Below are 12,888 nucleotides of genomic sequence, written 5' to 3'. Positions count from 1 at the left end.
AGATGTTTTTTGGGTTTCATGGGCTTCTTTCGGAAATTTATCAACAACTATGCTCGTATTGTCACGTGAAGCAGAATTGAAACGGTGAAGATCTAGGTTTTACACTTCCATAAATCTTTTACTTCATTCCCTGCGTTAATGATTGCTTCCTTTTACTTTTCTTTGTAGAGAGAGAGAGAGAGAGAGAGAGAGAGAGAGAGAGAGAGAGAGAGAGAGAGAGAGAGAGAGAGAGAGAGAGAAGGGGTCCCAACCAATCCTCTCAAGGGTCCCCCACACCATTGCCGATGTGGCATTTGCTTTTGATTGCTAAATGGAATGTAAATTGATTGCTAAATGGAATGCACATACATGTAGTACCTCAAGTGCAGACTCTGTTGACTCGAATGGGGAACTCCTCAAGATGAGGTACCTCGGGGTAGATTTGATGCACCTTTGGATCCTTCTCGATGTGGGATTGCGGATGGCCACCAAGGATCTGGGGCTGATTTGCGCTCCCAATGAGGAATGAAGGGCTGAAAGCTGGCTATAAAAATGCAGATTTGGCATGCAAAACGCAACAGATCTATCGTGTAAAGCAGGGCTGAAAACGCAGATCTGGATGATGGAGAAACTGATGGGCAGCAATGGGAGTGCTCGATGCGGCGAGGGAATGACCAAGGAGAGGCTTGATGGGCTGCCGATAACTCTGGGCTGCAATGGGAAGGTAGTGTCAGCGAATTCGTGGTGTCTTCGACGAGGAGATGGGCTTAAAACAAAAAACACTGGGCAGATTTGTTGCAGTTTGCACGAGTTGGGCTGATCTGGAGCTTTTTGGAGCAGAGCTGATCTGCTAGTGTCAAGTGCTAGCTACAAATGATCCAATTGCTAGTCTCCCCTGTTCCCTTTATAGGCGAGAATTGGGCTAAAGAACTTCTGAAGGATTAGGTAGGGCAAAACTAGAAGACAAAGTTATAAAAATAAACCATAAAATGATTTTTCAATAAGCTTGACTTTCGCTAGATTTTTGGGTGAAACTGTCATACATTTGCCCACCCGGAAATCCGATTGACGCGGGGAATGGCTTGTTGGATATCTCTAGCCTAAAACTACATGTACTTCATGCCAGATGCCCACCATAGTGTAATAACATTTGTCAAATCGCGTGTACAAACCATTTATGCAAGAGGGTTTCAAAATTGGAAAATTGGCTCTAGAGGTCGACGAAGCATGTCCACGTGGCACATACAGCTATGTGCATGTGATACGTATTACCGAACCCTTTACTCGTTTGTTGAAGGGCATCCAAAGCAAAAAGCGTAGTGTTAGTGCGTTTGTTTGATGAACCGATGAGCTTGAGCCTTGATCAATGTTCCCAAACATTAAATGACTTGTTACTATTGCACTGGATGTTGCAAGTTGTGGATCCGAACAAACACTTTGTGGTGGAAACGGAACGAACGCCAATGACTATGCAATTGGTGCTGTCCTATACCAAAATGGGCGGTCTGTAGCATTTGAGAGTTGCAAGCTCACAGACGTGCAAACACGTTATTTCACATAGGAGAAGGAATTGTTGGCGGTCATTCATGCTTTGAAGGTCAGATTACAACTTATTAACAGAGTGTATAATTTGATTGCTAACTAGCTAATGTTGCTAGCACCCATCAACAATGTTTGGCGTAATAAGAACTTGCATTGAAAGAATTTTTTTTTGAATGTATATTTTTGTAGCTTTTAAGGTTTTGCTAATTTTGTCTGTCCTGTCGTTAGGTCACCACAGATGATGGCTTTATCTTGGGAGTACAAAGAATCCCACATGGGCGTGTGGAAAATGTCATAGAGTCACGACGACCTGTGTTTTTGCAACATGGATTATTTCAGGTCAGTTTCTAGGTTGAGATTTATTATTACTGTGATTTCTTGCTAAGAAACTTTTGTTCTTCTGTTTTGTAGGGTGGTGATACATGGTTCGAGAATTTTCCAGACCAGTCCCTAGGCTTCATACTTGCTGATGCAGGCTTTGATGTGTGGGTCGGTAATGTGCGTGGCACACGATGGAGTCATGGCCATGTCTCTTTGCCAAGGGGTGCTAAGGTCAGTTTGTTTCTTAGTCCTTTTACCATATCTTCTTTCTTGATACAAGGGAATACTACCGGTTTCGTGAGCAGAATTTGGTTTCTTGTTAGTGTTAACAAAGCTCTCTCTCTCTCTCTCTCTCACACACACACACACACACACACACACACACACACATGTGGTAGATTGGTTATTTTAATCCCTTTTGAGTAATTGGTCTTGCAGGGATAGATCTTTGACGTCTCTTGGGTTTGTTCCTACGACGCTAATATTTTTCTTCTTTTCTCCCTCCCTCCCCCCTTCTTTCCAATGAAATGGACCTGATATTTATTACTTCAAAGGCTCCAAAATGCCCAGACAGTGTGAATTTTGAGGGTGCAAAACTGTTTACTAAGCAAGCTCGAAGGCAATATCTGGAAAATATGACTAGAGCCAAAGCTACAAAAAGCCACCAGTGGTGATGTGGAGTAAGAAACATCTGCAATGGCGATAGCTCGATTTTGGGCAAACGCCCACCAACTAGTACCATCCGATAGCAAAGATAGGGGAAAACAAAACGGAGGGAGCAATGGATGATGAAGATGATAGAGAAAAAACAACTGACATCACTAAGAGAATTGCACAAGATGACTACAAAGCGCTTCACTGGAGTAGACAAGGAGTTTTCTCAGCTTTTCTATGAGGATAGTGACCAATCCATTTGTTGGTGGCTCTTGAAATCTTTTTCTTGGGTTTGTGTTCTTACTACCGGCGGTTCATCCAAAAGTTTGCAGAGGTAGTTTCTCCTTTACACATAAAGGAGTCCCTTTCTCGTGGGAACCCACAGAGGTGACTGCCTTTCAGACATTGAAAGAGAAATTGACGATTGGACCAATATTGACTTTGCTGGATTTGCAAAAGTCATTTGAAGTATATTGTGATGCTTGTGGTCGTAGTCTGGGAGCGGTCTTAATGCAAGAAGGCCATGTCATTGCCTATGAGAGCCGATTGTTTTCAAGGCCAGAATTGACAACACAGGTTTTATGAGAAAGAGCTTTTGACAGTGATCCATGCTCTTACTCAGTGGTGGCTTCACGGTTTTCACTGATCATCAGAGTTTACGCAACTTCTTGTCACAGAAACAACTTAGAAAAGCAGATGCGGTGGGCTAACAGCTTGTCACAGTTTCACTTCTAGATTGTCCATGTTCAGGGACAGAAGAACTTGGTGGCAGATGCTTTGTCTCGGAAGCCGCTAGTCTTGGCTATTTTTGCGATTCATCATAGAAGCTTAGAGGACATGGTTGATCAGTACGCCACAGATCCGGATTTTTTTGACGTTTTCACTCGAATAGAGAATGGGGAGGTAGTAGCGCGATATTCCATACGGGATGGCTACTTGATGAAGAAAACGATGTTGTGCGTTACATAGCCATTGAGGGAAAAGGTTTTGATTGAGTGCCATTGTTCATCTTGTATAGGTCACCGCGGCATTGTGTCACCACCTTGAAAGGTGTGGAGCGTTACTTCTTTTGGCCGAGACTCAAGAAAGATGTGGACGACTTTGTACGCAGTTTGGTATGCCAGAAGGTCAAGTTTGACAGGTATAAGGCACAGGGATTGTTACAGCCTTTACCCATTCCCACCCGCCCCTAGGGAAGTATAGCAATGGATTCCATTTTTGATTTCCCGAAGACACAGAGTGGGCATGATGGCATTTGGACTGTCATTGACATATTTAGCAAGCAAGCTCACTTCATTCCAGGAAAGAAAACAATCAAGCCAGATCATTTAGCGAGACTATTCATTGCACAGATTTTTAAACTACATGGCATGCCTGAGACGATAGTCTCTAAGAGAGATCCCCGATTCACGAGTTTGTTTTGGAGGGCTATTTGGGAGAACATTGACACGGTTGCAGTTCTCATCATCTTTCCACTCGCAAACAGATGTGCAATGTGAGATTGCAAATTCAGTTGTATTGGAGTTATTGAAGTCTTACATTTCTGATCAGAAGACTCAATGGAATTTTTTTTTGCCCTTGGTGGAATTTGCCTACAATAACACGATCCACTCTTCGACGGGGAAGGCGCCATTTGAGATCATCGAAGGTGCTCCAAAGGCTCCACCCTTCCTTAGCACGAAAGGTAAATTTTTTGAAGCCGACTAGTACACGAGGGACTTGGACACTGCATTTGTCAAGGTCCGGGAGGCTTTAGCGAAATCTCAGGAACGACACAAGAAGGCAGCAGATTGACACCGTCGCAATTTGAAATTAAAGGAAGACGTTGCGTGCTCTTACATTCTGAGAAGGCACGCCTAAGAAAGAAAAAGGGAAAGGAGCGGCTTTTTCCAAAGTTTCGCATGAGGTATTATGGCCCTTTCCAGATAAAAGAAAAGATAGATGATGTCTCCTTTAGGCTGAAGCTGCCCGATACTTGGAAGATTCACAATGCATTTCACGTGAGTCTATTGAAGCCTTTCAAAGGCGACGTGTCCGATGATGGGGAGCCAGATGAGCAACCCGAAGTGGAGGAAAGCGAGGAGATACTCCTTCCAGAACAGATATTGACACACAAAGACAGAAAGATAAAAGGTAAAGTGATTAGGCGGTTCTTGGTTAAGTTCAAGAACTATCCTGCGTTGGATGCGAAGTGGATGGAGGAGGAGGACCTAGCAGATACTCCTCTCATTTTGGAACTTTACCTTGAAGCATTCGGTTTAGCATAGTCTACTTTGATAGAACCCCGACTTCAGCAAGGGTGAATCTAGTGCAGCCGGTTTGCACAAGAGGGGAGTCACTCCGCTCCTATGTCAACGGATTACCCCGATTTTGAATAGAGTCACCGATGTCTTCTTTGGGTTTCAGGGATACTAAGGGACTGAGTAGTATTCTGCTGTATGACTTTATAACTGGAATTCCCGAAAATGAAAAATGATTGATTTGTACTTGACTTGTTAAAGTGCAGGAATTGAAAGACGAATTGACTGCAGCATTTCGGTCTCATAGATCTCTATAGACATGATTGCAATAAGGATTAGTTAATCGGACATCCGTGAGGTCTCGGAATGGATCTAGATGCGATTTCTAAATACGTTGCCGATTGATCATGGTCTAAGATTTGGAATGAATTTGTATGTGATTTGTCATTTGATGTCTCGTGATGTCAAGTGATGTTCGGTGATGTGATTGTCGTCTTGTACAAGTGCTAGATAATCGGGCAACCATGAGGTTCGGAATGGATCTAGATGCGATTACTATATACGTTGCCGATTGATCATGGTCTGAGATTTGGAATGAATTTGTATGTGATGTCAAGTGATGTTCAGTGATGTGACTGTTGTCTTGTACAAGTGCTAGATGTCACAAGACGGGGGCACCACATGCCAATAGAAAAGAACAGACTGAACAACTTTAAGCACTTCAAATAATGCATCAACACAGTACAAGCCGGAACTCCAGGTTCTGCACCTTCTCCAGAGAGCATGCCAGAGAATGAGCCGGAACTCCAGGTTCTGCACCTTCTCATATCTAAAGGCCCTTGGCCTGAAAAGCAGTTATAGTGAAAAGCCTTCAAAACTCAAAAGTGAAAAGCCTTCAAAACTCAAAAGCTTATGGTCCAAAAGCAATGCCAAAAAGCTGCCAACGAGTTTTGCGGAATTCCACACAACTGCCACGTTCGTCGTCAACGCAAAACGTGGAGCGTCCGTACAGTTGCCACGTCATCAATTTTTGCGTGAGTGTGTGTGTGGGTCCTGCTTTATTTTACTTCCTTTATGTCATTGGGGCCCCTTCGGACGGGGTCCCTATAAGTTGGTAGGACTTCTTCTTCTGGCACTTGTTCTTCTTAGGGTTTAAGCCCCTCGGCCATGATCTGCAAGTTGGCTCCATTCTTCAGGGCTTTGACACGTCAGTAGTTTGTGACACTAGATGTGTCGTGTCTAGTGCGTTTGTACTAATAGTCAGTGTCTACTGGCCTCTATGTGTTTTGCAGGTGTAATCGAGGGCGATTACAATTCTTTCAAGAGGGGTGTATGTCACAAACTGGTGACGTGGTAGGCGGACACACACACACACACACACACACACACACACACACACCCTGCTGACATAACAACAACATTTAAAATGCGCCGACAGGCTAACGGGGCAAATTGTACGGACCCTCGTAAATTGCGCTGACTGCTGATGTGGCAGATTTTTGCAAAACGCGTTGACTTGCTGACGTGGCAGTGCGTACGGATTTTTGGAAATTACGATGGCTGAATTTGTGAGCTTTTGGGTTACAATTGCTTTTGAGTTTAGACTTTTGGGGCTTTGCTCTTGAGCATCAGTTGTAAGAATAAATATGTCCAAGGGCCTCATTACTCAAGGCATCTGGATGCAGAGTCTGAGTGTGAGTTCTCGCGGACTCTCTTGTACTTTGCGCACATATTAATATAAAATGAAATACCGAAAGGGGCGCAAGTCTTTGGGACCAATACCTCTTGGCATGGAACTATGTCAGGCTGTGTCGTCTTTTGTGAACTGTTTTTAAGTGAATCACTGTTGTGTCGCGGTAGAATCTTGACTTGGGGTGTCCAAGTTTGTTACATTCCTGTAGTGGAAAATGCTAATGCTGAGTACCGATTACTGATGCTAGTGACATGGGTTGTGCAATCAGAGGGTATGCAGCCACTCGTGCTTGGACACGCACGGCCCGTGTACAGACTCACAAAGGTGCCAGAACACTTCCTAGGGTATTTAAACCCTAGAAGTAAAAATAGCTTGTCCACATGCACATAGGGTTAGATGTGCACGTGACATCCCCCTTTTCAAGGTGAGGTATTGGTACCAAGCTGTATGGCTTCCATAGAGTCCGCCAACAACTTCTGGCATCCTACGAAGTACTCTTCGCCGGTCCACTCTGCTACGTGGGTTGCACGATACTTGAACTTCATGAAAGTCTACAATGCTTGGTTCTTTGGGCCGTGCCGAAAGCGACACAGAATAATCTGTTGCAGCTCCAATGCTCTAAACTTCGTCGATGATCTCGGGTTCATCTTCTTCAAGAATCTCAGCTGAGGAATATTCCTCAAGCCACTTCAAACACAAACCATAAACATATTTCTTCCTTTCGAGTGACTGGAAAAGGACTATTTCTCCTAAATAACTGTGCATGAAATGCAGATGAACAAAGTGACAGAGTGCCAAACCGGTCACCAAATACATGCCAAAAGTGAGATCTAAACTTGACTTGTGGTCCTAAAGCTATCAAATGTGGAAAACCGCAACGGAAATGCCAATCATGCTTGTGCGTTTTTAGTGACTGTGTCATGAACATGCAAAAGCGACTGACAAAACAAACAATCGTGACACATTGTGAATTCCTTGAATGCAAATTTTCTTTCTTTTCTAGAGTGATCTGCATACATCTGTGCTCATCCGTGAGTGAATCATGTGCATTGTGCAATACGGCATGCCTATGAAAAGGAAACACATAAGGACGGTGACAAAAATACAAGAGACCGTCACGAATGCGAAACTTGAACAATGTGTACTGACTAATCATGCGAACACAAAATACTTTCTGAGTGGGTTCTTTGGACCTCAACTCGAGAGCCAAGATTGGTCCTGTGTGATTGATCGTATCTTCAACTGGGTTAGCTTTACTAGAAACATAATCATCCAAACCACCAAATTGCTCACAAGACTGGAATTATCTAGCTAGACAATCACTCCAAGGTGTACTCAGTATAGACTGGAGCAACATGAAGGTTTGATGATCCGGACAAACAGTCACAGTGCTATCATGCAAAAAATGCATGTCGTGCTTTGGAGAAGGAATGATAGAGAGAGAATCCTTTCCATGCAATGACTGATTCTTTTCTAGACTTTGGGACTGTGTACTGAGAGAAACTATGATGCTACGTGTTTTATCCTCTGTCAAAACATGAGAGTGAGAAACTAGTGGCAAAGACGGAATGTTCTTGTCACAATGAAGAACCATGGGAGGTGCTCAACTGAGAGAGAGAGAGAGAGAGAGAGAGAGAGAGAGAGAGAGAGAGAGAGAGAGAGAGAGAGAGAGAGAGAGAGAGAGAGAGAGAGAGAGAGAGTTTTCTTTCCAATCAATGCGTGGATTATAACCTTTAAACCACTTAATGCCAAAAATCAAATCACATCCTTTGAGAGGAGAAACCACAAATCTACGACGAAGACCGACATTTTGAACTAACACAATCACATCAGTTAATTCATGCGTGAAAGAAGAGTGCATGCCAGGAGCAAAACCAGAGATCACAATGAGATCTATGGATAAAACTTCTAAACGTGCTCTCGTCAGGAGGAGTCACTAATCACATTATGCATGGTACTCGAATCAAACAAGATCACAATGCGTTGACTATTCACATGACCATAACACTGCATGAGAGACTCATCTATATGATCATGAGAAACTGGGGACACATTAGTGTTCTCACTGAGTGGATTCACAGATGATGTGGATTCTGTGGGTTCTTTTGGTGCTTTCTTAGGAAAAACTCGTTTAATGTGACCTTTAGTGTGACATTCAAAACATCTTCCTTCTTTAGCATGCACAGCTCGTTCTTCAAGAGTTAACCTACCTCCTAAGATTCCTTGAGCAGATTTTTCATCAAGCATCAACTTAGAGGTTTCCGGAGTTTTAGCCTTTACTTTATCATCATTGTGAGAGTTCTGTGCTCTAGATGTAGAAGAAGATTGAGAAGAAGAATTATTGTCATGCTTACCAATGGTCTTACCGTTTGGTTGGTTTTGAGAGGTACTCGACTTGTTCTCCTTCGGCTTAGTTTGTTGTGCTTCATCTCTTGTGCCAGAGCAATTCTGATGACGTCATTGTAGTCCGTAGGGTTGAAGACTTGTACATCAAACTTGATGTAGTCGTCTAACCCAAAAAGGAAAGCCTCTTTTCGGTCGGCATCTGATTTGCGCAATTGGACGTCTATCTGCAAAATACGGTTAGAAAAAGACATGACAGGGGTACCATTTTGCTTAAGACCACGCCAATCTTCTTTTAACCGATCCATGTATCGTGGCGGCATGAAGCATGCCTTGAGCTTGTTCTCGAAGTCGCTCCAACTGAGAGAGAGACGTACGCCCGGTGCGGCACTGTTAAGGTGCTCCGCCAACTGTAACTCTTGCCAAGCTTGATATCAATCAATGGCCATCGCTCGCTAGATACATGGCAGCAGTCAAAACTTTATTGTTGCTTGTGTTCTTGTTAGTCACAAAGTAAGCATTAAATTGATGCAACCGAGAATGAATCACAAAAGCATCCATCTTATCATCATACTTAGTGAACTTCAACTTCTCAGTGATTGGATTGTTGGAGTCGTCTTCTCTACCTGTGCTACAGATGATTCACTGGCCTCCTTGAGTGGCTCAGTCTTCGGGGTGAGTACTTGTAGGATCAACTCCTATAGGCATTGGTCCCGCTTCTCTTCGGCTGCTATGTGTTGAGCCTCGCGTGATTGCTCACACTCGATTTCCATAGTTGCCCTTTGTTCTTTGGCCGCCATGCGTGCATGCTCACGCTCAAGCTCCATGGCTGCTCTTCTTTCTTCCATGGCAGCTTGTTGCGCCTCTTGTTGTAGCATCATCTCCATCATCGACTTGACCAAAGCTTCCATAGGGTTTGGTGCAATCCGTGACGTAGATGTGGATGGGGGAGGATCGGCCCTCGGGGAACAATCCTCCTGGTGTAGAAGCTTCGTAGGCTCCAACTCCACTCTCATCCCCTTCACGCAAATTATCCATTCTGCTTCGGGTGATGACCATGCACTGAGTTCTTGGGGTTCTTGGTTCTTGAGGTTCTTGAGTTTCTTGGCTTGCATCTCTGCGTTTAAGAAGACTTTGCTCTTACCCAAGCTCAACTCCTTCCTGTGGGTGCACTCCTTGGCGGCCTTGCTCTCACACCAAGGTTGCTTTTTCCCACCTCACGTCGATTGGCCTGCCGCTAAGTGCAAGGTCCACTATCAATGAGTGGAAAAGAGGAACGAGGGGAGGCTCGATCAACCCTTCTATTCTGGGTTACCTGCCACTCTTCAAAAACACAGATTAGGGATCGACATGCCCAAGTGGTCTTGGGTTACGTGCGACCAAAAGAAGCAAAAAATAATTATTGTGCTTCTTTCCTTGAGTGATGATACCGAACACTGCCAAAGAGCTCTGATACCAATGTAATGTGAGCGGAAATGAATGATGGTGTGTGGTGATTGCTTACGCTCGATTTCCATAGTTGCCCTTCGTTCTTTGGCCGCCATGCGTGCATGCTCACGCTCAAGCTCCATGGCTTCTCTTCTTTCTTCCATGGCAACTTGTTGCGCCTCTTGTTGTAGCATCATCGACTTGACCAAAGCTTCCATAGGGTTTGGTGCAATCCGTGACGTAGATGGGGATGGGGGAGGATCGGCCCTCGGGGAACAATCCTCCTGATGTAGAAGCTTCGTAGTGATTAATCTCCAAAAGAAATCCACAGCAATACCTTTCAAGCTATTCTGCAAGCGAGACTTGTTAGTTCCTTCCTTAGAAGTGTTGGCCTCAAGACGAGCGTCTTGAAGGGTATTTCTTTTATATTGCAGAGATGGCCAATACAAGTTGTTGTCACAAGTGCTCAAAGCCTTCTTGACGTTTACAAGTCCTCAAACCTCCTTCGTCTTCAGAGCAGTTGTCCTCAAACTTTAATATAATAAAAAAATAATGAAAGGAGCACCAAGTTTTGGGGCCAACGCCTCTGGGCACGGAACTATGCCGGGCCGTGTCGACTCGAGTTTTAAAGTTGTGAATTATTTTAAGTGATTCTCTCGTGTGTCATGCCGGATTCTCGACTTAGGGTGCCCAAGGTTGTGACAGTGTTATCAGAGCACGACCAATTTCTTTTCTACCGGGAAATCCGATCCTCTTACCACGACACACATGGATTCAAAGGACGGATCTCGCAAGAATCAGATGGACTCTCGTGACGTTTCTGGTACGAGAGGCAACACGGAAATTCGAATAAACCGACAGATCCAGAGTACGACCCCCCTCGGCCTACAGGATATCAATTGATGGAAATGCAACGTTAACAAGAGGTTGATGATTGTGCAAAGGAGATGCTTTTGTTTGCAGAGGATCCCTAGTATGCCAAATTCTTGACCCGGCACCTGATTGATGAGGTGCATTCCCATTGGCAGAAAGCCATCGATTCCCCAATAAAGTCAGCCGTCAAGAAACCTCCTGCCCCATGGATGTTTACTGAAGATGAACTTGAGGACGTGGTCGGAAAACAATCAACCAACTGTTGGGGGCAAAAAAGAAGCAATTGAAGAAACGCAACAAGGGAACTGACTTTCCTCGTTACTTGGGCCGAAAATCCTCTTTTGAGAACGCACGAAAACAGAAGAAACGTGTATGTTTCAAAGGATTGTCCAGCTCGTCCTCATCTTCTTTTGACAACTTGGACAACTCATCCTCTTTTGAATCGAGTGATGAGGACAGAGGGCAAGAAATGACGAAAGGACCATACGTTTTATTTAATAGGGAAGCACTTTTATAGAGCCAATCAATATAATTTTCTCGACGACAAGGGCAAAAAGGCCAAGGAGTTCAATAAAGTTTGAGTATTTTCAAGGTTTCGAGATGCCCCCAAGGCTTTAGCCTTTATCCAACAGTTTGACATAGCATTTTTTGGAGGCCGCTATATAGAGCACTCCAAGATTAGACGGGCAACATCCTTTTTGAAAGGCAATGCACGGACATGGTGGTCCACTCTTTTGTCAAGAAAAGAAGCATCGACAAAGTGGCTGAAGCTTAAGAAACTCTTTATTTCTTCATGGCTCACTCAAGAATACGAATGAGATGTGATTATTGACTGGAATCGTATTTGGATGGTCAAGGCAAAACCTTTGGATACTTACTGTGAAAGGTTTTGGGATACTTTTCTACTTGCTTCATCCTTAAGAATATCAGTTTTAAAGAGCAAATTGAGTGGTTTTGCTATGGATTTTCCAAAGAAATTCGAGACTACTATCTTGAGAAGAAGTTAGAGTCCATACAACAATTGATGGGACATGCTAAGCGGGGATTTGCTATGCATTTAGGTAACTTGACTTATCCACCAAATGAACCTTCAACAAGTCATAGCAGAAGTAGACGACAGAGAGATACACCATCTCGGCTGACAGAAGAACAAAGAGACGAATATTTCAAAGCAGGAAAATGTTTTGAATGTGGAGAACAAGCACATATCTTTGCACGGTTTCCCAAAAAGGCACAAGAATAAGGATGACTGACATATTGAAAATACAGCAGCGCGAGGAGATACTCGTTCCAGACTAGACATTAGATAGAAAATTATGGATGAACTAGCATTATTTTGCTTTACGAAAATATAAATGAAATAGGATTTTTAAAGATGACTTTGAATTATGTATAAAACTAATGTTTTATGGAAGAACTTGCTATTTGTGAACAGATAACATGATTGAAAATGAGATGATGATGATTTTGGAGCAATGACAGCTCTTGAATGAACCTGATAACAAATCATGAATTTTGAATCACGGATGATTCAATAGAACTGTCCTGAGTGCATCAAGAGTTCCTGCGGGATGAGATGGCCACACAGCTAGATCTGAATGATTGAACCACTTTGTTCAGTATGAACTTAGTGTGTGATGGATTGGGATCCCCGAAAATGATTACTCGCACACGATAGTGCTCGAGTGCAAATGGAATGATTGACCAAATGACTGTAGTATTTCGGTCTCGGAAATCAATGGACATGATCGCAATATGGAATTAGTCAATTCAACATCAGTGAGATCTGGGGTAGATCTATATGCGATGGCAACG

The 12,888-nt window shown here is 43.6% G+C and overlaps 1 protein-coding gene across 2 annotated transcripts in view; it reads left to right on the top strand.

Annotated features, from left to right (window-relative positions):
* LIP1 (lipase 1) overlaps nucleotides 1-12,888 on the top strand; it is a 36,628-nt gene that overhangs the window by 20,350 nt on the left and 3,390 nt on the right. For both annotated transcript variants that reach the window (XM_086496393.1, XM_086496392.1), the window contains exons 2-3: nucleotides 1,750-1,860; nucleotides 1,933-2,073. In XM_086496393.1, coding sequence (XP_086352519.1) covers nucleotides 1,750-1,860; nucleotides 1,933-2,073 — 252 coding nt within the window. The remainder of the gene's footprint in view (nucleotides 1-1,749; nucleotides 1,861-1,932; nucleotides 2,074-12,888) is intronic.

Source organism: Adiantum capillus-veneris, chromosome 23, assembly GCF_014529385.1.
Source record: "Adiantum capillus-veneris isolate H3 chromosome 23, ASM1452938v2, whole genome shotgun sequence".
Taxonomy (NCBI): Eukaryota; Viridiplantae; Streptophyta; class Polypodiopsida; order Polypodiales; family Pteridaceae; genus Adiantum; species Adiantum capillus-veneris.
The sequence above is the reverse complement of the archived record's forward strand: the minus strand, read 5'-3'. Positions and strand labels throughout refer to the sequence as shown.